Here is a 26,363-nt window from a genome sequence, read left to right as displayed (position 1 = left end):
ACAGTGAAAACTTGGCTTTCTCCCCTGAAGGTGAAGTTCTTCACACCAAAGGCTCCAAAGACTTTTTGATGTGGAGCACTTGTCTTTGTCACAAGCCAACCTACATTTCTATGCCAAAACAATACTCAAACCTGTCCCCTTGTGTTGCACCACAAATGGGATACTTGACACTTAATGCCTAATTTTCCCTGATTGTCTTGGATTGTTTTGTGCTTTTGGCGGCGAACCAAAAGCCTGCTTGTGACTTACAAATGCATGTTTTATTACAGATGGATGTGTTAGCTGGGGCTGTAGTGACTGTAGTTCAGGCTGGCACTGAGATTTGTATTCAAACCCAACTTCTGCTCAGTGTTTGAATTCAGATTCCCGGAGCCAATGCACTGCCTCACCAGAATGCGCATCTTCACAATTTTAAAACCGGAGTGTTTTTTAACTTTTGTTAGAGGTAGCCCTAAAACGTTTGAGTTTGTAGGTAGCTGGTGGGTGTCCTTCCAGGGTTTGGGGTTGGCTTTTTGCCAGTTTCTTCTTCCCCTTGTCCCCTCTGGGCTGCATTTCTCCTGCCTGTGTTTTGCAGCGCCAGGCACAGATACTTCTCTCAGCGGTGCTGCTGGCTGGGCTCACGCCTTGGTGCTCCAGCAGCATCTGCCTAGCTATCCTTATCCCAGATTCATCCTGTATCCTTCTGTCCTTATAAAAGGAAGAAATAGAAGTTATAGGGTGTTTTCCCTGGCTTTTCGTCCTAGAACTTCTATTTCTTCCTCTTAATATCCTAACCCAAAACTGCCTCAGAGTTTCCTTAAACCACTTTTTTTCCTGTAAACCTAGATTTTTACAGCTGTAATGTGTTTCCTCTCACCATCAACTGTAGCAATTCAGAGGACTGCCAGCTAAGCAAATACCCCAGCCCAGATGAAGCCAGTTTGGCAAGCCTTGTTACCCTGCTGGGATTATTTACCACTGCAGCAGCTTCTTTTTTGCTTCTTGTCATACCTGTATGCAGTTGTTCAAGTTGGCTCAGTTTAAGTTGTTCTGCGTGTGAGTATTGAAGAGACACTGAGGTGCTTGTGCTACAAGGTAGCAGCAGTGCACACTAAGGGTGAAGATTTCCTTAGGAGAAAAACTAAACAGATTGGAGAACAGACTAGTTTGAAAAGGTGGTTCAAAGCTTGAATTTGCTTGTTCTTGCTGGAGTTACCTCACTGTAATAAAATTGCGTAAGTCGTTGCAAACCCTGTTTTCAGAGAGAAAACCCCAGTGACTGTAAACCTGCTTTCAAAATTAAGTCTCAATGTAATGCTTCTGCAAAACGTCCTTGCATGGAATTTTGCAGGATGGGTGGGTTTGGTCTTGCAGTGCCACTTCAGGGCAATGCATATTATGACTGTTGTGTAGGGAAGAAGAAAATCGGCAGTGCCACATACGACCTGTCCTGCAAGCTGTCGTCAGCAGAGCCAATGTGTCGTCTTATTTTCTGACCTCTGTTCCTGGTCTTTACCTTTTTTTTTTTTTTCTCCTGCTGTGAGGATAAATATACACAAAAGATTCATCTGTTTGTTCTCTGATTTGTAGTATAGTTCTGGATATCCAATTTCACTCATGTGTAGTATAGAAATACATATAGAATGGACTAGAAATAAATATAGAACTTCTCTAGAAGTGCTTTCTTTGCTGTAGATGGGCTCCGTTAGACATGAAATCTTTGTAATTAATGACAGTTTGCTGTGTGATAGGAGCTGGTGGTTGTGTGTTGCTTTATATTTGATGGGGGCATGTTGTGCTGGGGGCCGGCAAGGCTGCGCTTGTGTTTGGAATAAATGGCAAACAAACATGAAGAGGGAATTCTGCATTTTACTCAATGAAAATGCCTTATGTTGAGTTTTGAATTACAAGTAGTGTTTTTGGGTAGACTGCCCATTTGTCAAAGAACAAATGGTGGCAGTCCAAATAGTTTTGTGTAAACCCAGGGAAATGCAAGGAAGGAACAAATGTGAGATGTTCCTTATCCTCACAGCACAGTCTGTCAGGCTCATGCCATCTCCTTTGCTAAGCTGTATCCTAAAGAAAAATGTCCAAGTATATATGTATTTAAGAAGCTGCTAACCCGGTGGGGGTTTTTCGTTTGTGTGTTGGGTTTTTTTGTTTTGTTTTTTTGTTGGTTGGTTGTTTTTGTGACTGAAACATGCTTTTTCAGGATTGTGTGTCAAGATCTTGAACACCTGAGGGTAACCAGCTGGTGTTAGCTTTTGGACAGAATCTCCTAGCTGGGATGAAGAACACTTGCTCTGTCACATCCCTTCAAATTAAAGGAGTAAAAACTGTGTGGTACCAGTGTCAGCCTGCTTTGGGGTAATACATTAAAGAGAATTATTCTTGCTTGGTTTCAGTTTTCCTTCTATTTTCGCTTTTTCCTTCTGAGCCTGTCTTTTAATTCCCCTTGGGCCCATGCTTTCTCCCTTGCCTTTCATCCCTCCCCTCATCCACCCACGTGCACAGAAATCCAGAAATGCTCTGGCCCTCGAACTGCTGGAGGACTCGGCGTGTGAGCCAGCAACCCTTGCAGGGAAGGGATGCTGCAGGACCAGCATGCTGAGGTGTACGCTGGCTGGAGTCCTGCATGGAAAGTTCCTGTTTTCTGTGGTTTTGGCTTATGTCTTGGGTGAAAGAGCAGAGTTCCCTTGTCCCCTGGGCTGCGATCGCATTTCCAGTAACTTCAGCAGCCTCAACGTTTCAGCTCTGCGGTGTGGGTAAGGGTTAACGTATGAGGTTTGTGATACAATTAATACTGTCTGAGCTGAAAAGTTATTGTGGAAATCTATTTATCTCATGCTGGGTACAAAGTGACCTCCTTTTGGTAGGTACAGACTGTAAATGAGAAGGTGGGTGTTTCGCCTGCAGTCCTGCAGGCACAGCCCGGCCAAGGATAATAATGGATCTCCTTCCTTCTGCCTCATATCCAAAAGATAAAGGATCCAAACTAGTTAGGTTTGTTATATCCTGTTGCCTTTAGCTAATTTGCATGGGCATCCCTGATTGTGGCTCGGTTTTGTGGATGAAGTTTAGAGAGGAGCCTGGTTTGGTTTGTGGTGGTGACGAAAGCTCTGCAGCGTGAATACGCACTGAAGCTTCTGACTTGGTAGGACACAGCCCTCTGCATACATACACAGGTGGCCAGCGTCGGAGAGTGATGGCACAGTTTCATATACAGCTGCTTTTTGAGGAGTTTAAGGGAAGGAGGTTGTGGCTTTTGTTAGAGAAGGGGCTGCTTTCCAGCCAGCTGCAAGCGTGTGGTTGTGCAACTTCTGGTCCCTGCTGTGCAATCACAGCAGATGGGATGGCAGAAAAAAACCTAACCCACAGAGGAGCATTGCTTACAACACTGTATAATAAACATTAATCCTTAGGATCCTGTTACTCCTTCTAGACAAAAGGCCGTGCGTTGGAACCTGAGAGTGAAGAGAAAGCTTTGCAGGAGGGGAAGAGCTGGAGACAAAACCAACCACGTGTGACCTAGTGGTGGAATGAGTGATGTAAATCTGCTGGGTGGATATCTGTTAACTTCCCAGATTTTTAGCATGCAGCCAAAACCAAAAAGCACTGTGGCTGGAAGGAGCAGGCTCTCTGGGGACCTACTCCCGAAATTACAACCAAATTATCTCCAGCCTATTTTCAGGAAATCTACTGTAACGAAGGGGTTGTGGTGCTGGTTGTGCAAGTGGCATGCAAGGTGCTTTGGTTAGCCTGTGTTGGCACAAACGCTGGGGTGTCTTTGCTGCTGTTACCTGTCTGGCAGTTTAAAATACCCGTGGTTTTGGCTTGTTTTGGGAACACGTGAAGAAACTTCTGCTATCGGACATGTGGCAAGAAATGTGGTGATGCTGAGTGTGGGAGCAGGGGAAGGGGACCTGTGTCACTGCCGGGTTCCCCTGACCATGCTGTGCCAGCAGCCTCCCCGGGAAGCTGGTGGTGGAGCTGTTATGGGGCTGAGAATGCGCCCCCCCCCAGCTGGTTTAGGCTCCCTTCGGCTGGCAAGAAGTCACCGCATGTAAAAGCACATGATTCTCATTACCCGCGCCTGAATGTCTGCTGGGGCTGAATTGCCTGGATCCCTCCGAGTTGCTCAGTAAGAAACAGCAAACACTTTCCCTGGGAAGGAGCAGCTGTTTATATATAGTGTGCAGTGGGTTCATGAGCGATTATTAGGAAAACACTCCTTTCTAGTCATAAAAAAAGGGCATTTTTGTTGTCTCTTTTCCTCTAAAACACACAAGTTGAAGAGTCAGGGATTTTCATTTGCCATGACAACCAATGAAACCGCTGAGCCATGTGATTTCTCTAGCCTTCCTATGATTAAATCTTTTTTTTTTTTTTTTTTTGTAAAGGCCATATTGCTAACAGAGTTGGGAAATATCAGGTGTTATTTGTTTTTCTCAGGATTTAGGCAGGATTTAATTTGCATGTTTGCTTGGGAGCTGTAGAGAGATGGGGGATATTGATATTTCCATGATTTATGGTAAGAACAGTGTCTTAGTTCAGAATTACTGTATTGTGTTGGGTTTTTTTTTTTTCCCCCCACTCTCTGAGACACTGCTATAACTGAGGGGTCCTGGCTCCCACAGGACAAAAACCATCATGGGACCCATCGGTGCTGCTGAATAGTGATGAATTTCAGAGCCTTGGAGATGTTGGTTTACACATGATACACAAATGGCTTAGACTTTTTATGAGCCGGTAAATCTTCTCCTATTCTTATGCCAGGGCAAAGTTTTGCAAAGGCAGAAAGTGTGATGGACGTGACTTTGATGCCTGGTCCGTGTGAGGACCCTGTTGGCTCCAGGTCTGAGCACTTCACATTGAACAAAAGCCTGAGGGGAGGTGTTACTATCAGCAAAGCTTGAGTGCCAGCATTTATTCTGTCTTTTAAAAATTGCTATTTTCTGCTCAGAAACTTCCCCAGGATGCCAAATATAGATGCAACATACACACAAAAACCCAACCAAACCAAAAACAAACACCAAAACCCAAAACCCAACCCCAAGAGCTGCTCTGTTGCTAAGAAATAAAAATAAACGGTCACAAACGTGGTGCTGACGTGCTGTGTTGTGTCCCCATGACCACGCAGCTGTGTGTGAAGGTCCCTAGTTGGGCAGTGACAGCACTGCCCAGGCTGCGCACGTCATGTTGGCATCGGTGTCTACAAAGGACTGGCTACTGTTTGCTTTAAGTAACCAAAAGGAAATAACTTTTCTGTTTCCTAGTATTAGCCCCCGAGAGGTCTTAGTAAGCTGCTGCCAGATCAGTAGTAGTAAAGGACAATCTCTGTATTTTTATGTGGTGTTATATATTACACAGCAATGTCTATATTGTAAAAGCCCTGAGAGATCATGTTTGTGATGGGAACATATTTTTTGAGCAGAAGTACCATGCTTTGGGAGGTCTTGGGCTATTCCAGAGGGCTGTCGAACACTGACAACATCCAAAGGGTGAATATTGGTGCTGCAAGCTGCAGTTATGCCTTCATCTCTCCAAATGCAAACCTCTATCTGCAAATCTCTGCAATAATTTATTAACCTGGATGGAGACAGAGAGTAGCTGAGCTGGGAGTAGAGGTGTGCAGAGGTGAAGACATGATTTATCTGGGCTAGAGAGCTGCTGTGACCATGCGATCTTTTAATCTCTGTGTGTGGATGCACATGTGGTGCTTGGTTTTGGGGGGGCCTGCCCACTTTAGTCCTTAACGTACCACTTGCTGCATCAGCTCTAAATAATAAATCTCAAAGATCCTGCCCCTGGAACACATTTTTTAATTATTTTTTTTTTTCAGATTTCAGGCTTTTAGGTAAGCTGTTTGAGTAATCTCCCTGCAGTGCTGGGAGACCTAGAGCAGAAAGCTTCCACTAAAGAGCTGAGTTTTTTGCTTTTGGGGATTTTTTTTAGTGTTGAGTTTAACCCATGTGGTCTTGAATTGCAGCTGACCCAAAGCTGAAATGAGGATTTAACAGCAGATAGCTGCCCTAAATGAGTAACTGTACTTTTGTGGTGGTTTAGGACAAATGAAAAGTACTGTAACCACCTGAAACTGTAAGGGGAACTGAAATCGGGCTGCATGTGAGCTAAAATTTAAGGAGAACATGAATACTGTTCCTTATTCTATGAAGAGACTTGTGATAGCCTTATAAAAAAATCTTACTCGGGAGCAATGATATGAAATTACCATTACAGAGATACTAGTTACAGTAAAGATATTTTTTAACAAAAATGAATTTCTGGGACCAGGGCTGTAGGATCTAATTCTGTTGTCCCACCCCCAGATTGTTCCCTGTCCGTACTGGGTCCCTCCTGCAGCCGGCAGGGTGCTGGGTGCAGGCAGGACTGGGAGCCTTCCCTTTGGACGCAGCAGGGCTTACATCAGCTTCAACCAGCCCTGAAGCTACACCCAAGTCTCTATTATTTCCACTTTCTTTCCTCTCTGAACAATTTGTTTTCATGAAACATCTGCTTCTCTGGCAGATACTCACAGTTAAAACTGTACTGCAGTGTTTCTCTGCAGAAATGCAAAGAATATCCCCCATCAGCTCAGCCGCTTGCCAGGCGGGTTGGCTGATCCCGGCTGAGGGGCTTCCATCAAACGAGAGCATTTTTAGAGGGGAAGATTTCTTAGAGAGGGCAACGCCTGCACTGGCAGTGCAGTTTTGTTAGGAAGCAGAAGCATAGATGCTTGGGTGCACGAGTGTGTATGTGGTGTTACAGGTAAAATGTGCTTCCCACCTGGAAACAGGCGATGAATTGGGAAGAGCTGGGGCAATCATCAGCCTAGGAATAGCCTAGACCCACCACTCCAGACTTGACTGTAGTGGCAGAGAGGGCCCTCTGGTTTGGGATTTCAAGCTCATCTTTGGAGGGAATGGGGACCTGGGAGAGTAGCTTTCCTGGGCTGTCCTCAGCTGCTCCAGCACCTTTTCCATCTCCCACCCTGTAAGGATTTAAATAGCTGATGCTATGGCATTGCTTCTGCTATCTTAACAGGAGCCTGTAACACTCTAACTCATTTTATTCCTCCATTTCATGCTCAAAAAAGCGCTATTATTTCTGGAGGAGAAACCTTCCTTTAAAATGCTTAACAGAGGCAGAAGTTCTTCCTAAATGCAAACTTGCTATTGCAAGTTGCCACCTTTCCTATCAGGGTGGCACAGGGGCGTGATGCACAGTTCCATTGTAGCTGGCTGATGTTACCTGTATGGTTGTAGTAAGGGAGCTCCTAGCTGAAACACAGGTTCGCTTCTGAAAAAAAAAACCAAAACCACAACAAACCCCCCTTTTCTTGTAATGATCCTACTCAGTAGTAGCAGGCTGTACTCTTGAATTGGGAGGCACACCTGAAGGTCTTGCTTGGGGATGCCAGCCTTCCTGTTGAGTCACGAGAAGGATGCTGCCCCACAGAATCCAAATGCAAACGACTGATTGAAAGTGGGTTACCTGCACCGTGTGAATCATTGGCCTAATAATTTTGTGCTCACTCCTGGAAAAAGCTCCTTCGAGCAGTTGTTTTGGGGAGGTTTCTTTGCTGCGCTTCAAACTGTGACATTAAATGTATGAGGGTTGCTAGTTTGGGGTTGAGCTTCTCTCAATGAAATATTATCATAGACTGGTTTGGGTTAGAAAGGACATTAAAGATCACCTAGTCCCAACTCCCTGCCATGGGCAGGGACCTTCCACCAGCCCAGGCTGCTCCCAGCCCCGTCCAGCCTGGCCTTGAGCCCTGCCAGGGATGGGGCACCCACAGCTGCCCTGGGCAGCCTGGGCCAGTGTCTTGTCACCCTCACGGGGAAGAATTTCTTCCTAATAGCTAATCTAAATCTCCCCTCTTTCAGTCTAAAGCCATTCCCCCTTGTCCTGTCACTGCCTGCCCTTGTAGAAAGCCCCTCTCCAGCGTCCTTGTCGGCCCCTTTAGGCACTGGCAGCTGCTCTAAGGTCTCCCCGGAGCCTTCTCTGCTCCAGGCTGAACAACCCCAGCTCTCCCAGCCTGTCTCCACAGCAGAGGGGCTCCAGCCCCTGATCATCTTCACAGCCTCTTCTGCACTCGCTCCAACAGGTCCGTGTCCTTGTCATGCTGGGGGCCCAGAGCTGGATGCAGCACTGCAGGTGGGGTCTCACCAGAGCAGAGCAGAGGGGCAGAATCCCCTCCCTCGACCTGCCGGCCACGCTGCTTTTGAAGCAGCCCAGGATACAGTTGGCTTTCTGGGCTGCAAGTGCACATTGCCAGGCCATGTTGAGCTTGTTGTCCACCAATACCCCCAAATCCTTCTCCTCAGGGCTGCTCTGAATTCATTGTCTGCCCAGCCTGTGGCTGTGCTTGGGGCTGCCCTCACCCGTGTACATGACCTTGCACACAGCCTCCTTGAACTTCTTGAGGTTCTTATGGGCTTACCTGTGAAGGTCTTTGTGGATGGGATGGGAGGTCAAATGTTCAGGGAAACATAATTTGGGGGTTTTCCTCCCCCCCCCCCCCCCTTTTTTTTGTTGTTGTTGTTTTACAGTTTCTGTAGTACATATACAATTCTCACAGCTGTAGTGTCTTGGCTTTTGCAGGTTTGGCTTTGATTTGTGTTATTTTAAGAGAACCAGTGCAAGCAGCTGTAGTAAGAGAGCATCCATCTCCTCTTTGGAGTTCTGGTGATACTGGACAGATTGAATCTAATATAGAGGAATGTTAGGCACTGTGTCTGCTTCTGAGGAGGGCTAGCTCTCTGGATATTGGTAAGATCAGTTCAATGGATGATGAAATATGTGTCAAGAACAGTGTTTAAGATAGTTTTTTGGGTTTGTTTTTTTTTTTTGTTTTATGATGAGGGTGGTGAGACACTGGCCCAGGCTGCCCAGAGCAGCTGTGGGTGCCCCATCCCTGGCAGGGCTCAAGGCCAGGTTGGATGGGGCTGGGAGCAGCCTGGGCTGGTGGAAGGTCCCTGCCCATGGCAGGGGGGTGGGACTGGATGACCTTTAGAGCCATAGAATCGTTTTGAGACCTTTATGATTTTTATCTTGCTTATTACCTCTTCCCTTAACTGCTGGTAATGCTAATTTATTATTACATTTCAGGGAAGTTACCTTTAGGTCTGATATTGCAAGCCACAGAACCAAGAGCCAAAAGTTGAGGGGTTTTGTTGATCCTGTTGTCCATTCTGAAAAAAAACTTTCATCTTAAAATAGCAGTTAGCAATCAAAAAGTTTAAAACTACTGCAGGACACTGTTGAGTTGGCCCAGTGTGGCCTCCCCAGTGGCATGGCATAGCGCAGGATCATCGTGCATGGTGACGTATGGCCCCGCAGCCCAAGCTGCAGGGTGCCAAGCACAGCCCTCTGGACACTGATCTCAGCCATGTGAAAGCAAGATTAGATGAGGTTTAATTACTTATTACTTCTCCTAGGTTTTATGGAGAAGTGATGTAAATCCCAGTAAATCAAAATCTTACTTAAGCAGAAATCGAGAGGTGGAAATAACTGCTCATTTTTCCTTAATTAAAAAGCTTTCTTACAAAACAAAGCCTTATTAGCAAAATTTTTTAAACTTGTTCATACCGCAGTCTCTGGCACAATCAAAACAAGATAGTTGACAGCAATAAGACACGTAACCGTAGTTAAAACTCAACAAAATTTTCTCAGACATAGTTTGGGTTATAAAAGCATCTGATGTACACATTCATATTTCACAATACGTTTATGGACTTATGTAATTTGGCTAATGACATACTTACGCTACTTTACGCTTGCAGCCTCATTTGAGTCGCGATGTTCTTGTAAATATTTTATTGAAATTCTTTAGTTATGATAGCTTTTCTTGTGTCTTTTCAAAAATGGAGGTGTCAAACTGTCTAATCCTGCAAATGTTTTATCAGAGCTCTGTCACCCAGCGTCAGAACTTGTCCGTGTATGACCATGACGCCACTCAAACCCCATGCCAGTCCAGCAAACTGGTGCATCGGACTTCTTGTGCCTTCTACCTGGCTGACACGCACAAACCTTTCTTCTAGACCAAGGGTGAATTGTTTCCCCCCGGCCTTTGCCTCCCTGCAGGCTGTGCAGCCAGCACTTCCCTGCCTGTAGGCATGCTGTCCCCCAAAACTTCTCCCAGATCGTGGGAGACACGTGGGGTTCAGCCTGATCCTGCACCTGATTTCTGAAGGCAGAGAAAACCTTACCTAAGGTCCTGATGGGTTTCTCCATTTCAGTGGGTCAGGTCTTGGTGCAGGATTTATTTCTCATTGTAGAAGACTGTACTTGGGAAGCTTTCCTGGCTTTTCCATGCAAGACACATTCCAATTAATGCTTGGCTGTAGTTTTAAAAAATAACTTTGTGGTTTGTTTTTTTTTTTCCTTTGGGAAGAGGCTTTTGTTTTTGAGTGGATAAAACAGCATTTTTGGCTGGATTTCTGGCAATGCAGTTTTCCACACTTGGAAGACAGCCTGTCTGCTGTGCTGGCTGAGTCTTTAACTGCTTCCATGCAAAAATGTGTTGCTGCAGAGCCCACAGCTTGGTGGTCACATAATTTGCTAAAACGTGGCCAAAACCAGCAGGGTGTTGTTTTGAGCATGCACTATTGGGTCTCCATGTCCAGGCATGTCTTAAAAGATGTTTGTAAAAGCATGTGTTAAGGTTGCACTGACTTTTTTTGGCAGCCAGGACCCAGATTCGGTGGGTTAATGGAGTGCTGGCCTGTTCTCGTGCTTGGAAATGGTTTTCTGAAGATGGTGTGTTATCTGGGCGTGCTGCTGGTGGTGCGTGGTTTGGTCAGCCACTGTCGTGACATTGTGGATGTATGTGTCAGCATTTGTTTTATCAGTCCTAAAGAAATTAATTTTCTACGTTTTATTTTGCAAGTACTGTATGTATCTCATTTTTCCTAAGTAATGCAGAAATTGGATGAGTTTGTTTATCTGTGTGAGGAGAATCATCACTGATTAACAGTTCAATCCTCAGATTTATGTGATGGAATATAACTTGCTGTTTGCAAGTGATCTTTTGCATTTCCATGGCTGTTGCCAGCGCTGAAGTGTGTTACAAATGTCACTGGGTCTCTCCTCCCTCCAAGAGGTGGGAAAGTTAAATGAGGACACTAGATTGCAGAAGCTGTGACTTGCCTGGTCTTTCCTGAAGAGCCTTTGGTGGCGCCGAGATCCTCAGGGATGTGTCCAACCCAAACACCGCCCAGTAAAACAGAGATCCTGTTCCAGGCTCTTCCTTGGGATGATACTGGTGCTGGATTTACCAGCTTGTTTCATGGTGAAGCGCCTGTAACTGCTGGTCAGTAGGTTCCTCCATAGCACTTGCACAAGCTCCTGGCAGCCAAGTAACCTATGAGCCATGACCTGATCCAAGTAGCCCAGCGAGCTGCAATTTTTTCCCTGGTGGCAAAAGAGGTAAGGGGAAGGGCTGTGTACTCTGTGTGGTCATGGATGCAAAACCCCTTAGCTTTAGCTTTCCTGTTCTTTGTAGAAATCTATCTATGGGATAAACCACATCTGTGGTACATGAGAACTTGTACCTACTTGGCTTACTTGGTTTTTGTAGCTGAAATATTCTGAGCAAAGGGTTGAGGAGCAGAAATCACCCCAAATGGGGTTAGGGCTGAGGTTTTCATAATATACTGCTTTTTCCAGCTGGAAAGTTTGGATGCAATTTGCTTTTTTAAATGAGTCTACCCTTCTGAAAGACTGGCAGCTGGGCAGCCGGTGCTGACAGGGCTGCCGTGCACGGGGAAGCCCCACGCTTCCCTGCACTGCGTGTGTGGCTGCTTGATGCCTCCTGGAAGCGTTGAATAGACTCATGGAGTCTGGATTTCTCAGTGGTAGCATGGACACACTGAAAGCCCAGTACACCACGGAGGTGTCTGCCCTAATTGTAGGTGATGTGTGTGCGGGATAAAAGCTGCTATGCCTGGGAAATTATGCTTAGAGGTGTGGTGTTTCTGTACTCAGGACCTTCTCCCTTCCTATGAGGGACCATCCTTGATAAAGACCCATATTTTGGATTGCCAGTGCACAGGCAACTGGATATGGCTCACCTGGAGTGGCAAGTGTGATGGGAAATGCTGGACTCTGCAATCCCAGGTGCCTGCAATAGATCTTTTCTCCCTTGAATTAGGGAAAGACATCCTCAGAGTGTTAATGTCACACCAAGCTGATGGCATGGATCCCAAGTGCTGGTGGCTTTGGCACCAGCAGCACAGAGGCACGGGTGATCCAGGCTTTCACGGGGATGAAGTCTCTCCATCTTTCCAGTATAAATGGAAGTGAAATTAAACCTTGTAGAGATGAGGAGTGAGAGGAAGGTGGAAAAGGCAGCAGAAGGAAGTCACCCAGGCTGCTTGTTTGCAGAAGGGCATGAGCTGGGCTTGTGCTTGCCAAGTGCAGGAGCCTGCTTGGGTTGGCAGGTGCTTTGGAAATTAAAATATTTTATCCTGAGTTACGTAATGCAGCAGCATGTCCAGACATGAGTTCCCTGCAATTTTTCTGGCCCACAAGGAATAATTTTCTGCTTGAAATATTAGCCTTAGCTTTGAATTTCCTGGCTCATATGGCATGTGCAATTAATGTAATATCTGTACACATAACTGCTGCTGTTTGAACTTGAGATATTTAGGTAAATTTATTTTTGTTTATAGCTGTTGGATGATGAAGAACAGAGAATACTTGTTCATTAAGAACTGTATAAATACATCAAAACCCACCCTGACCTACTGGTTAGGATCCAGCAGGTAGAAGAGACTGCAGCTCCTTCTCCGTACCTAATTGAAGCAGTAGGTTGTAAATGAGGATTTGAGGTGGGATAGAACTGAGGTGCAAATTATCAGTGTTCCTGGCTTAATATAATTTCAGTCTTTATCCCTAAATGTGGAGAAGCCTTTGCAGCTGCGGATAGTGCAGTTAGGTTTTGGGTTTTTGATGTTGTCTGGTGGTTTCTGTTGTGTGTGGTGTGTTGTTGTGGGTTTTTTTTGTTTTTTTTTTTTAACTCGTCTCTTTTCTGGGTAAAAACATGGCTGGATGGTCAGATCCAAAGAGGGGTGGTGAATGAAGATAAATCCAGTTGGTGGCCAGTCACAAGTGGGGTCCCTCAGGGCTCAGTACTGGGGCCAGTTCTGTTCAGTATCTTCATCGATGACCTGGACGAGGGGCTGGAGCGCACCCGCAGTGGGTTTGCAGAGGACACGAGCTGGGGGCAGTGTGACCTGCTGGGGGGCAGGGGGCTCTGCAGGGGGTCTGGGCAGGCCGGGCCGAGGGGCCGAGGCCAGTTGTATGAGGCCCAACAGGGCTGAGTGCCGGGCCCTGCCCGTGGGTCACACCAGCCCCCCACAGCGCTGCGGGCTGGGGGCAGGGGGCTGGGAACTGCCCGGCGGGGAAGGGCCTGGGGGGGCTGGTCGGCAGCCGGCTGGGCATGAGCCCCCAGTGTGCCCAGGTGGCCACGGCGGCCAGCAGCGCCCTGGCCGGTGTCAGCAGCAGCGTGGCCAGCAGGGCCAGGCAGTGCCCGTCCCCCTGTGCCGGGCCCTGGTGCGGCCGCCCCTCGAGCCCTGGGCTCAGCGTTGGGCCCCTCACCCCCAGACAGACCCGGAGGGGCTGGAGCGTGTCCAGAGCCGGGCAGGGGCTGGGGAAGGGGCTGCGGCACAGCTCGGGGGGGGCAGCTGATGGAACTGGGGGCGTTTAACCCAGAGAAAAGGAGGCTCAGGGGGGACCTTATCGCTCTCTACAGCTGCCTGGAAGGACGTTGTAGCGAGGTGGGTGTTGGTCCCTTCCCCAAGGAACAAGCGATAGGATGAGAGGAGACGGCCTCAAGTTGCACCAGGCGAGGTTTAGACTGGGTACTGGGAAAAATTTCTTCACTGAAAGGCTGTCAAGCATTGGAACAGGCTGCCCAGGGAAGCAGTTGAGCCCCCATCCCTGGAGGTATTTAAAAGCTGTGCAGATGTGGTGCTTAGGGACATGGTTCAGTGGTGGGCTTGGCAGTATTAGGTTAATGGTTGGACCTGATCTTGAAGGTTTTTTCCAACCTAAGTGATTCTATGATTCTATATCTATACATGGGTCTGCATCACCTGGCTGTGCTAAGCCTGCTCTGATTTGACCCGTTCTGATTTGGGAACGGTGGTCCCCTGGCCATGGCTCGTAAGCAAGACATGCTCGTGAAGTCTTCTGGTGCCTCTTCAGGCTACAGAAAATGAAACTCTATGAGAGACTAGTGGGGAGAGAAGGTGGTGCCATGATGTGCCCCAATACTCCCTTCTTCGGTTGTCACCTGGCCATGAGGAGGTAGGAACTGTTGCTCCATGGTTCCTGTGCCTCTGACTCAGAAGAGGACTGAGATGTCATGAAGGTTTAGAAACAGGTTGTTTCTGTTTTGTTCTAAAATGAGGGCATCAAAACATTCTTTTAGACATGAAAGGTTTTTGACCTCAGATGAAGGCTGTCCATTGTGTTTCTTGAGCATGTGTTATCTTGTGATCTCCAGGGAGGGCAAAAGACAGGCAGAGGATGCCAGCCCTTGCAGTTGCCTGAGACAGGCTCGCTCTTTTGAAGTATCCTACTCTGGTTTTGGCTCCGTGAGCCAAAACAACTGGGGCAAAATCATCATCATAGAGCCTGCTCTGTTCATGCCTAGAGGTGGAAATCTCCATTGAGCAGAGGAGTTCAGAGAAATGCCAGAGATTTCTTTATCAGCTAAAAACCTCTCTCATACTTGCTGGTTGTTTTGTGCAAAGGCTGGTGGTGCAGCTGTAAAAGCCGATGAGGGACAGGCAGAATAGTGGTTTTATCCCTTTGAAGGAGAACTTGATCGCTCCACAGTCATTCCTGTTTCCCAGGTAGTATTTGAACCTTTGCACTGTGCTTCTGCCGCTTAGTTGGTATCCAAAGAGGCTGAGCCTGGCATGGTCGGAGATGACGAGGGAATCCTCTGTGCCCATCCAAACTAATGGGGTGAAAAAACACCGCAAAAAGATAAAACAACTGGTTTGGATGATGATGATAAACACTGTCAGGTAAACTAAAGTGGATCAAGGAAAACTAAGAGGTGAATGGAGCAAATTCAGGGAGAGGACATCATGTAGGGGAATAAATGAATACCCGGATATTCTCTGAAGCGTCTATTTATTGTGAATCAACTCCTTGCCTTGTGGCTTGTGGTAAACAGGAGAAGCAGGTGGGGGTGGGTCTTCGTCCTCCATCAGCTGTGCTGCTGTCCCACATCTAGCAGCGAAGAGCCCATGGCAGGCTGAAAGAGAGGACCCAGTCCTGCTGACCACGCTATGGGAGAGTTCCTAGCAATCAAGACACTGGGAGAAGCAGGAAGGACTGGTGCATGTCTACCTTTGCAGCAGTGCTTGCTGCATGGGGAAGGCAGCCCATGGCTTCTGTGCCTCCTTTTTCAGGTGTCTCCATGGGAGGTGGAGCTTCCTTGTATGAGCTTGTTTGGGGGGGGAAGGAGAGGTGAAAGCCTCTAGTTCCTGTGCTTTTGGTTGGGCTGGATCTTACCAGTTTTTTGGTTGAATTGGAATTAATAATCAAAAAATACCAGGAGTGTTTACTGCACTGTCTTGCCCAAGTAAAGAAAACCAGCTAAGCCTAAAACATGTCCTGCTGTCCTTCAGCTGCGCGCCTGCTGATGGACCACCTCTCCAGGTGGTCACCCTGCTTTGATTTATCCCTCCTGGCCCCTCTTCCTGCCCACGGTGACTGTGCATGGAGCCGTGTGATGGAGTGCGGCAGAGCAGTGATGTAAATGAATTAAAACCTTGCAAAACTGATACCCTGTGAGGCTGGCGGGAGCAGCCCAGCAGGGTCATGAGCCACTGGGGCTGGTTGGGGTGGGAGCTGTATAAACTGCCTCTAGGAAAAACTGCTATGAAACCCAGTTTTCTGCCCTGCTACCAGTCTTGGGCGCTGCTTCTGATTCATGTCATGATAGGGCATGTATCTGTGCTGTAGCCAGCCCTGTTTGTGATTTAAATGGATGTGGTGAGGGGTGGCTGAGGCATGGACAGGCATCCTGTCCCCTGCCCTTGCTGCAGAGCCTTGTCTCTGCCAAAGGGTGGGACAGGCAGCTGTGGCCTTAACGCTGTAAACCACTGCAGGGATGCAAGGCAGAGCCCTGTGCCTGCAAACACAAAAAGACAGAAAGGAAAAAAAAATGCAAAAAAAAATCCCCCGAGAAAACAAAACCAGTTGCATTCTGCATTATTTTTTTTTTTCTAAACATAATTCAAAGTGTGATGTATTGCTGAGATGCACATTCCCCAGCCGTGGCAAGCTGGGCAGAGGTTGAGACACATCTTCCCTGGGGAGCGGGAGGGTTGCGTGAGCCTGAGTCAGCAGCAAAGGTCACTTGGCTGAAAGGCTGTGCTTGCAGGAGGAGAAGATTTCGTAATGATAACTGATGCAATGTTTGTGTTCGGCACTGACGGCGTGGCAGGCTCCATGTGTGCACATCAGAGGGAGAAACACCAGTTTGGACCAACATGAGTGGCAGGGCAGCGACAACCAACCTCACCTGCCCACTCCACCTCCCAAATGACTCCTCTCTCTCTCTCCCTTGCTGCTTCCTTTGCTTTCTCCCTGCTTTTTGTGTCTCTTCAGTCCTGGCATTTAATCTCATTGTCGCGTTGTTTGTCTTACGGCCTTGGCTCATCTTTCAGTTCCCCTTTGGGGTCATTATCACATATGATTAGTCTTGAAGGCTAATGAAGGGGATCAGACATAACTCTAGGGTATGTCTGAGCCATTTAGCATTTCTGAGCTCAAAGATCTGCAGAGGAAGTTTATTTTTAAACTTCCTGAGAAGATAAATTTGAATGTTGGATTGTTTAGGGTACAAGTAATAGAACTGAAATCCCTCCAGGGGGGAGCAGTGCCCTCTGGGATTTGAAACATCCCAGGGATAATTATCCAGTGCTGAGTAAGTCTCGTTAGTCTTGAAATAGCTTTTAGTGGATGATCACATTTTTCTTCACATTGGCTCGTGTGAAAGCTTGAAACCATATATTAACATTTAGCCTTCATTGTAAGAGCACCGTCAACATGTTCTTAATGTTGGTGTTATCCAGTCCCATTCTGGGAAAGCCAGTCACGGAATGATTACAGAAAATAACACCAGGAAATAAAAAAGGGCTGCTTTTTTTTGTTCGTTTTTTGGTTTTTTGTTTTTTGTTTGTTTGTTTGTTTTTGAGGCTACTCTTTAAGGTCCCATTCTTTCACTGTGTTAAGAGTAAGGAGGGAGCTGCAAGGTCTTGCGTGTTGGAGCAGGGTGAGGTTAGAGCATCCTCAGGACAGCTCCAGTTGCCGCCGTTTGGTAGCACTTTGCAGGGGACCGTAGCTCCAGCCCAGAGATGCAGCAGCAGGGCAAGTGCTGTGCTGTGTCACTAGCCGGGGTGAAGTGACACGTCTGCGTAGTGACTCAGCCATGTCCCTACTAACCATCTGCTGATGTGATGCAGATCATTAGTCATTAATTGGTGTGGTTATCTTTTTTTAGGCTGCTGGAAAGGGCAAAGATCATCTAGATGTGAAGCAGCTGAGTCAGTCTTCCACTTCTTTTGCCTTCAGGTCCCCCAGACCGTTTGGAGAGACATTTCCACGTGCCCTGCCGGGAAGACCCAGACCATCACAGTTTTATCTTGTACTCTGGCTGTGTGACCATAAGCCTATCACAGCTATATGGTGGGATTGGGGTCAGTAGCTGGGGCCTTCTGGCAATGAACCCTCCCAAGAAAGGACCTTTGGAGGCAGCGGGAGAGGGCACTCTGCTTTTGGGCTGCATGTGAGAGGCTTGTTTCACCCATGCTGCATTTGCTGCCTTTGTCAGCTCTGTAGAAACTCTTTAAGCAATCTGGGTCTTTACTGGGTATAGCAATTTCATAGTACTCCTTCCCCCCGCACACCCCATCTTCTATGCTTCCCGTCTTTGGCTCAATCTCCCCACCCAGTGCCTAATCTATAGGTACTGGTGGGTTAGGTACCAATGCTTAGGTGTCGCCTTACCTGGTATCTCAACTGATGGCTTGTAAATCTGTCTCTTTACTGATGTCTTTTATGTCATTACCCCAGACCAGACTTGAGGACACGTTTCTGATGCCACATATAATACCTGGATCCTCCCTGATGCAGCTGGGTTTGGACACTGCCCTTCTGCTCCCTTGTCTAGGTTTTTCTGTCTGCCTGAAATCTCCACCTGAATCTCTTCTGGTTGTTGTTTTTCTCGAAGGTTACAGACCCCTTCTCTGGTAATGGTGTCAGTGGTACCCTTGGAGATGGGGGTGTGGATATTCATCCCTCGTGCCTTGCTGAGCCACAGCAAACTCTACGTTTATCTGTTCAGTCCTCCCCACACTTGAAGCCCTATAGACCTTCCCCCATGTAGGCAATCCTGCTCATCTCCTGCAAGGTTGCTGAAACTTCAGTCTCTGCATCCTGCTAAGGAGGTTGGACTTGGTGAGGGATGTGTGCTGGGGACCCCCCAGGCTCCTCTGTGTTCACTTCCATTTGAGCTTTACACCAAGCAAGTTGTCTTCACAAAAATTAAGAAAATTATCGTAGTAGTAGTAATATTCCTAATAGTATCTATTATTTCTTCTTTTTTAGAAATGTCTCTTAGTGTACTTCAGCTGAACTCTTACACTACTTACCACTATCATTTTAGCAAATAAGCTTTTTCTGTCTTCTAAGCAAATGCTGCTGCTTTTATCATTATTTTAATTTCCCCATCTGTTCTGCCCTCATGTGCACCTCAGCCCTGCTCTGTGGGTACCCAGTGCCCTCCTGGAGGACCTCATGGGAAGCTTCTGGTGTTGCCCTAACATGTTGCCCTAACAGAAATAAATTGCATGATCCCCTCAGACAATGTGGCAAAGTCCATGCTGTCCTTTGGAACTCACATAGTTAAAAGTGAAACAAATGCTTTGGGAAATCTAGAAAACAGTGGCTTGGGCTTGTGGAGCATTGCTTGGAAAGCTGAACAGTGGCATCTCTAATTTGTGGGCAGCCAGGTGAGACAGCAGGGAAGCCAAAACGTGGCCAAGGTTTCACAGCAGCTGATGCTGGACTACGTGGATGCCCCAACTTGGAGTGGGAAGGACTCTTCTCTGTTATCTGAGGAGCCTTACACATGCCAGGAGACCTTTGTTCTGAGTATTTGGAGGAGTAAAGTTCAGCAGGAATAAAAAGGCATTTCCCCACTGCCTTGGTTCATGTCGTGTTGCACTCTCTGTCTCTCTTGCAGCTGCGTAAATGAGTATGGAAGATTATGATTTCCTCTTCAAAATTGTTTTAATCGGCAACGCCGGTGTGGGGAAGACCTGCTTAGTCCGTCGCTTCACTCAGGTAAGGTTGGCTGCTTCTTGGATGTGGGATGTCGAGGTAGCACTGGGATGGGAGCCTGTGGCTTTGTGCAGAGGGCGCTGCTGGCATCGTGGCTCCAGAATATTTTGTTGTCCACCCTGTTCGTGCATGCATCACCTATAGCAACATACTGGCACAAGCAGCACATTGTACCTAGTGCTGTACTTGGCCCAGTTGGGGATCTTGCGCTGGAGAAAGTTCATCCCTCTCCGAAGATGGAAGGTCCCCTCTGAAATCCGCTGGGTCAACGCTGATTTAGGGGTGCTCTGGGTCGGTTACAAGGACCAGCATGTCTCCTAGTGTGTTCCTGTGTGCCTTCTCCCCCCCATCCCTTGCTGCACAAAGCTCTCCCTGTTACTTGCCATTAGTAGATAAGTAAATAACCTGGGTCCTGGGCTGTCAGTCCAGTGTCTTCTGTTAAACACCAGACCTTTTTTCTGTGGCAGAATAACAGGGAAAGGGCCAAGCTTCTGGGATCCATCCAGGGCAAGAGGTTTTGCATGATGCACTGTAAAACATAAGATGTGGGTTTCTTGTTGCGCTGTCCACTAGGAATTGTCAGCAATTTCCACCCCCCCTCACTGTCAATTGTAGTTTTAAAGCTGTGGTGATGTTACACTCTCTTAACTGCATGTGACAGCCAGTGGCAATAACACTAGTCAACCCCAAAGGGTTAACCACAAAAATCTGTGGTCACTTCTGCTGCTTGTGCTTTGGCAGTGCAGCTGCTGTAAGGGATGGATGTGCCCCAAAATCAACGTGGTGGAGGGGAAAGGAAACGCATGAGCAAAAGCGTCTTATCCCACATGGGTGTTCACACCTCTTTCAAGATGCTGGGAAGTATGATGGAGGGTCCTCATTTACCCTTGCCTTGCCTCTTCCAACTGCACAGAAGAAGGGCTTTTCCCCTCTATTTTTGCCTGCCTGAATCCTTTGCTTCTCCCATTTTCCTGCCTCTGAGGTCAATGACTTGCTACGCTACTAGGGACACGTAGGCAGGGAAAACACTATGGGGTTGAATTATGGTAACCTTTGTGCTGGGGAAATGTCACATTTTCCTCTCTAAATGTGATGGAAATAAGTTCCTGGGGAAGGGGACAAGGGAGGAATAACTGAGGATGGAAAAGGGGTGAGGATTGGCTCCCAGAGCGAGTTTTGTCTTGCTACAGAAAGGTGCTTAACGAGACTCTTGGTTTTTTTCAGGGGCTTTTCCCACCAGGTCAAGGAGCCACGATTGGGGTTGATTTCATGATCAAAACTGTGGAGATAAATGGTGAAAAAGTAAAGGTAGGAGCCTGTTGTTTTAAGCATAAACTGGGGTGGCAGTACCATAGCTGAGGTTTCCTGCTGTAGCCCTCCTGCCGCTGGAAGGCATGTGGGGAGGTGCAGGGCTTTCTGGTATGGCTCAGGCAATGCTGGCTCCGACAGGCTTTGTGCCCCTTTCCACAACTACCATCAGGGTCCTAACAGTAGAACCTACTCTAAAGGAGAAAATGGAAAGGGAAGATCTTGCAAAACTCCGTCCTTGCCTAGGAGACGCTAAGGTTGTGCCTGGCTGGGGTTGAGGAAGCGCAAAGAAGTGCTTCAGTGCAGCCTCTGCTCATGGCATTTCTGGTAAGCAGAAATCTGTTGCATTCCCACTGGGATGTGCTTGATGAAGATCACCTCCTGTGAGCTCCCAAGACAGCTGTTGGGGAGAGCAGGCTTCTGGACTTTTGCAGCTCTATACAACAAAGGCTTGTCTTCCACTTCTGCTGAGCTACGAATTCGGAAGAAGCGGAGATAGTCACAATATTGGTGCTTCAGTCAACAGGTTGAATTGAGAAGGGTAATGTCCTCTATTTCAACTCTTTCATCCTCCAAAAATAGGGTGGTGGGAACCAAACTGCTTCTGGGAAACCATCCTTGTTCCTGTGCTAACTCCCGAACCAAGCCTGAGCATCACTTGGCAGAGATCTACTTTGCCTGGGCCAAAACACAGGGGGGACCAATCTCATGGTTTAATGGGATCCATGGTTGGGTTCCAGCATCCAGAGATGTTGGTTGATGCAGTTTTGTTCATTAGAGATTTCACTAGAGATACTGTAGTAGTGTCTAAGAGATGGGAGAAGAGTATGGTTATCTGAGCCTGTAATGTCAAGGTGCCCAGGGTCCCTGAGCTGCTCCTGGAATTACTCTGCCTGCATGAAATCCAGGGGTATAGAAGTGAAAACCAGCAGTTTTCCCCTTGCTGCCTTCATCAAATCTAGTAGTGAGCAGATAGGAGAGCAGCGGCAGTGTGGCAGTGGCTGCATGTGACATTGACACCCATTTTTAAGCTTGTGTAAGTGGTGGGATGGAAACAGTGGACTGTGTTGGTTTTTTTTCATCTTTGGGTTTTTTTTTAACCTGTATTTCAGCACAGAGGGTTTTTAAGAAGAAAATCAGGTGGTGTATTCCTAAGTTCAGGACAGATTTGAGAAGTCATGATCATATCAGCAGGCTGAGGAGCTGTGCAAACCTATGGCCAGTGATGGTCCTTGACCAGAAGACCTTCCAGCCTGAGCAGGTGAAGGACAAGAGGGGTCAGTACACTCCACCTGGTAAAGACAGAGTTAATATTCAGCACATTGCTGTGCAAGTGGGACAGAGCTGCAGGCAGGAAAGCAGTGAGGATCACACGTAGCCCCTGTGGTGTTGGTGCTTAGCTCAGTGGTTGTGATGGTCATTAGCAGGTGTCTAGTGTAGCAGGGTTGCCCAGGACATGGATGCTGCTTGTCCAGGCTCCTCAGACAGCAGAGAGGCTTCTTTCAGCCAAAACCAGCTCCAGTGGAGCAGCTCAGAGGATCTAACCTGGTAAACAGATTAAGTACTGCACTGAAGGTGGAGTTCATTTTGTCCCTTGTATACCTGGCTTAAACCGGCTGGCCAGTCTCAAGATTGTCGTGATCAATGGAGGGAGAAAAACAATCTCGGGGAAAAACAAATTCCATCCATTTAAGACAGCTGTCTTTTCCAAGCATCTGGTTCCTTGTCCAAGTACAGCTGAAGCCTTAAGAACATAATTTATATTTGAGGTCTGGATTTTGGACAGGTGAGCTCACCTGAAGGATCTGTCTGTGTGTGACTTGTTGCTCCCATGGCATAATCCTGTCATAAGACTACCTTGGACTGAGGATGCAAACTCCTTAAGAGAATATTGGGAGCAGTTGTGCCAACATGGGCTATCTCAGGGACAAGGATGGTTCAGGGAAGCTTTACAATCTAAACGAAAACTCATCAGTGTGGTAAGCCCCTGCTGCCTTGCAAATGTCAAGTGTCCACCCAAGTGGCTCACGTAATCACTTTGGGGCTGGCTTGTGTTTCACAGCGCCTTAGCCAGCAGTAGCTGGTATACCAGCTACGTTTCACATAACAAATACTGAGTTGTTAATCAAAGTCCCTCTCCCTACCTCACCAGTGCAATAAAGTGGAGTTGCTGGAGCTCAGCCACAATGACCAGTTCGGGAGGAAGCTTGGTATGATATATTTGGGTATCTGAGTGAGCCTTCTGGAGTCGGAAAGAGAAACTGAATTCTTTCAGGAAGTGATCTTGTAGCTGAAACTTTTTGAGTAAGCGGTCCTGGTGAGAATAAACACTTAACAAGCAGGAAAAGCAGGAATGAGTCGGAGCACAGAGCAATAAAAATAGTATCTCGGTCAAACAAGGTGCTTCTCTGACTGTTAGCCCATCTAACAGTGCCCAAGCCATGACTCTGCTTCTGTGTCTGGTAGCATCTCCTGCATGTCTGCTGGGATCCAGGATGAGAGAGGAGACCTGTTTACCGAAAAGGTTTTCAGACTTGAAAATAAATGATGGATTTCTGGGGAAAAATACTTTCTAGCTTTCAAGACTGCAGTTGGAAGTCAGTGAAGAGGGACTTGCTAGCATGAAAGCTCTGTGCAAGCCATATCAGATGCGAGTGGCTACTAAAGCTCACTGACAGGTGAGCCGAGACAGCACTGTGCAGTTGGGGGAGTTTTGATCTGCCTGGGCTTCTCTAATAAAACCAAAAAGATGTGTGACACCTATACTAAAGAGGCCACACAAATCTGAGCCAAGTAGATAGCAGTTATCATGCTGGTCAAAGCTAACCATTGTCAATGCTGCAGGGGGCTGTGCTATACGGACCTGTGATCTTATTGTACTTGGTGGAAATGTTCATATCCGTAAAGCTAAATGTGTGTGCAGATGTTGGGAGAGTGGGAAGCATCAGCTGGCTCCAAGAAAATAAACTTCTAGGTTTTCTGCTGGCTAAATCAGGCACTGTCCTTTGGTTCCTCTGAAAAAATGATAGGTGTAAACCAGCTGTTGTGAAATGTTTTGTTTGGGAGAAATAATCGCTGGGGTGAAGTGTGAGATGTGCATTTTGTGTGCAGCAAGTTTATCAGTGGCTGTAAGGTCCAGGGCTCTTCCCTGCCTTCTGCACCCAGCTCCCAGGTGAAGTCATGACTGCAGCCTCTAAGAAACCCTCTCCCCCAGGGCAATCCCTTTTGCTTTCAATGTCTGTAATATTAAAGTGGTGGAAGAACATACACCAAGTTTTTATCTGCTTGGAGATCTTCTCAATAAATGCAAAACACATATAAGCTGGAGTTAACCAGTAGACCAATCAGTAAATGTTCTTCCTGGGAAAACAGCTGAGCAATGACAAAATTATCTGTATTTTTCCATCTGCCAGAGTTTGGAGGATGTTTTTTTTTTAATGGAGACTCGTTCATTATCTGAATTTCATGTACAAGTAATTTCACTTATGGGTTTGTGTGTCACTTAACTGCGGGTGCCACGTTCAGCTGTTTAAGTACAACTGTGCCAAGAGATTAAGCACAAAGGTGCCCAGGAGCTGTAAGCCAGCCACAGATTACTTTCTCTGAAAAAAATGTACTTTTTCAAAATCATACTCCACATCTGAAAGCTGCTACTGGAAGCTCTTATTTCAAACTAACACATTTATGATGAGTAGCTGGCATAGTTCGACTTTGGAACTGGGCAAGAATGAAGTTTTCTCTGTTATGGGTTGTTGAATATATGGAAAAAATCTCAAATACTTTACCTTTTTCTTCCCAAAGTACACAGGATTCTGGCTGGAAATCAACATCTCACATATTTAATTGCAGGGAGGGGTGCTTTGACAAAATAAAAGCAGAAGCACAGAAGTACTCTTTTATGTTGAAATGTTTTAATTTTGGATGTTTGTTTCTTTTGACTGCCTTTTTGAGGAATTGAGGTTTTGATGACCCACCAAAAACTATCAGATGGTCAAATTATAAAACCAGTATGAGTTTAGTTTGTATTGGGAAATGTATGTTGTCTTCCTGGACCAAGGGGGTTTGGCAAATGCTCGTGACCTCTTTGATGGTAATAAGGCGCTGGCCCAGGCTGCCCAGAGCAGCTGTGGGTGCCCCATCCCTGGCAGGGCTCAAGGCCAGGCTGGACGGGGCTGGGAGCAGCCTGGGCTGGTGGAAGGTCCCTGCCCATGGCAGGGGGGTGGGGACTGGATGACCTTTAAAGGTTCCTTCCAACCCAAACCAGTTTGTGATATAGTTAAGGACATGTCAACTAGCTCTACGTGTTGGAAAGCCAGGCAGTGAGCAACTGGGTGAGATGGGTGAAGCTGTAGAGAGCAAATGTGTTAGAGTCCTTGGATCAGCCTTAAGCTGAGCTCCTTTTTCGATCCTATGGTTCCCACCCATCAGTGCATCATCTCAGGATAATTATAACTAGCTTTGGGAGCTAGAGGAGAGGCTTTCCTATTTCTTCTGAGATGGATGCTGCTGTTGGTTTGACTTCAGGGTCAGGAGAAATTACTTTCTTCCTCCAGTGCCGGCATTGTAACCCCAGGCCAGCAGCGTCCACAGCAGAGGGAGATGCCAGAAGTCGCGTGAAAGCCTGCAGACCTGCAGCTTCCAGGGGCTGTTGGCTGCAGTGCCAGCTGACTTTGTGCCTTGTGCTTCAATCTACAAGTGCAGGAAAGGAAACAAAAAATGCTGGGGAAGGGGAGCCAAAGGGAAGAAGAGCTAAATGCTTTCCCAGCATTGGTTTTACCCTGAAGGGTTGGAGTTTTTTTTTTTTTAGGTCAAAAAAAGTGCTGCTATGAAATAAAATTTTTTTTTCCTTTTATCACCCTTCCTTATTGTGCCAAAAGCTGCAGATCTGGGACACAGCAGGACAAGAACGATTCCGATCCATCACACAGAGTTACTATCGCAGTGCTAACGCGTTAATCTTGACCTACGACATCACCTGCGAGGAATCATTCCGGTGCCTCCCTGAGTGGCTGCGAGAAATTGAGCAGTATGCCAGCAATAAGGTCATAACCGTGCTAGTGGGTAAGTGATGACTGTCCCTGGTGGGGGGTAGTGTGATGAGGGGGTGAGCTGTGCCTGTGGAGGGGTTGGTGGCAGATGGAGATGATAGGAGGAGGGAGGAAAACGTGGCATCTGTGTGAACTGGTGGCGTGGGATGCTCGAACTGGTGCGGCAGATCTTGTTGCCCACCAGTTGTAGCAGCAGGTGGGCACGGGGTACAGCTGATGCCTTAAATGTAGTGCTTGGAGCATTCCTTCTGTAAATAACCCCATGATGCTGACAGTGATGTTCAGGACAGATATGGTCCCATCTCAAGTCAGTGGCTATTGCATGCAGAGGTGGATGTTTCCCACCACTCGGTCCCATATGGGACCAAAGTGTTGATGGTGCAGCTACTAGCTGAGCTAAGGATACAGCAGTTTCCCTTGTGACTCCCGGCTTGGATCTCTACCAATATATGAGGATCTGCTCAAGCTGGTGATCCCTGCAGGTTGCTGTACCTTTAACTGTGGGACAACCAGAGCCTCATCTTGAGCAGCTCAGGACCTGGGAACCACATCAGGATGTGATGGTTGTATGGATCATAGCATTCATAGTGGGGGCAGAGCTGGGAAACTGGAGACGTTTGAATGGCTTTTAGGGAAACTAAAAATAAATAACTG

General features: G+C 47.1%; 1 protein-coding gene across 1 annotated transcript in view; it reads left to right on the top strand.

The window, feature by feature from the left end:
• Positions 1–26,363, top strand: part of RAB30 (RAB30, member RAS oncogene family) — a 52,924-nt gene that overhangs the window by 16,502 nt on the left and 10,059 nt on the right. Inside the window, exons 2-4 of the mRNA XM_005232209.4 lie at positions 19,256–19,356; positions 20,578–20,661; positions 25,539–25,722. Of these exons, the coding sequence (XP_005232266.1) occupies positions 19,264–19,356; positions 20,578–20,661; positions 25,539–25,722 (361 nt within the window). The 5' untranslated portion in view covers positions 19,256–19,263. The remainder of the gene's footprint in view (positions 1–19,255; positions 19,357–20,577; positions 20,662–25,538; positions 25,723–26,363) is intronic.

This window comes from Falco peregrinus, chromosome 4 (genome assembly GCF_023634155.1).
Source record: "Falco peregrinus isolate bFalPer1 chromosome 4, bFalPer1.pri, whole genome shotgun sequence".
Lineage (NCBI taxonomy): Eukaryota > Metazoa > Chordata > Aves > Falconiformes > Falconidae > Falco > Falco peregrinus.
The sequence above is the reverse complement of the archived record's forward strand: the minus strand, read 5'-3'. Positions and strand labels throughout refer to the sequence as shown.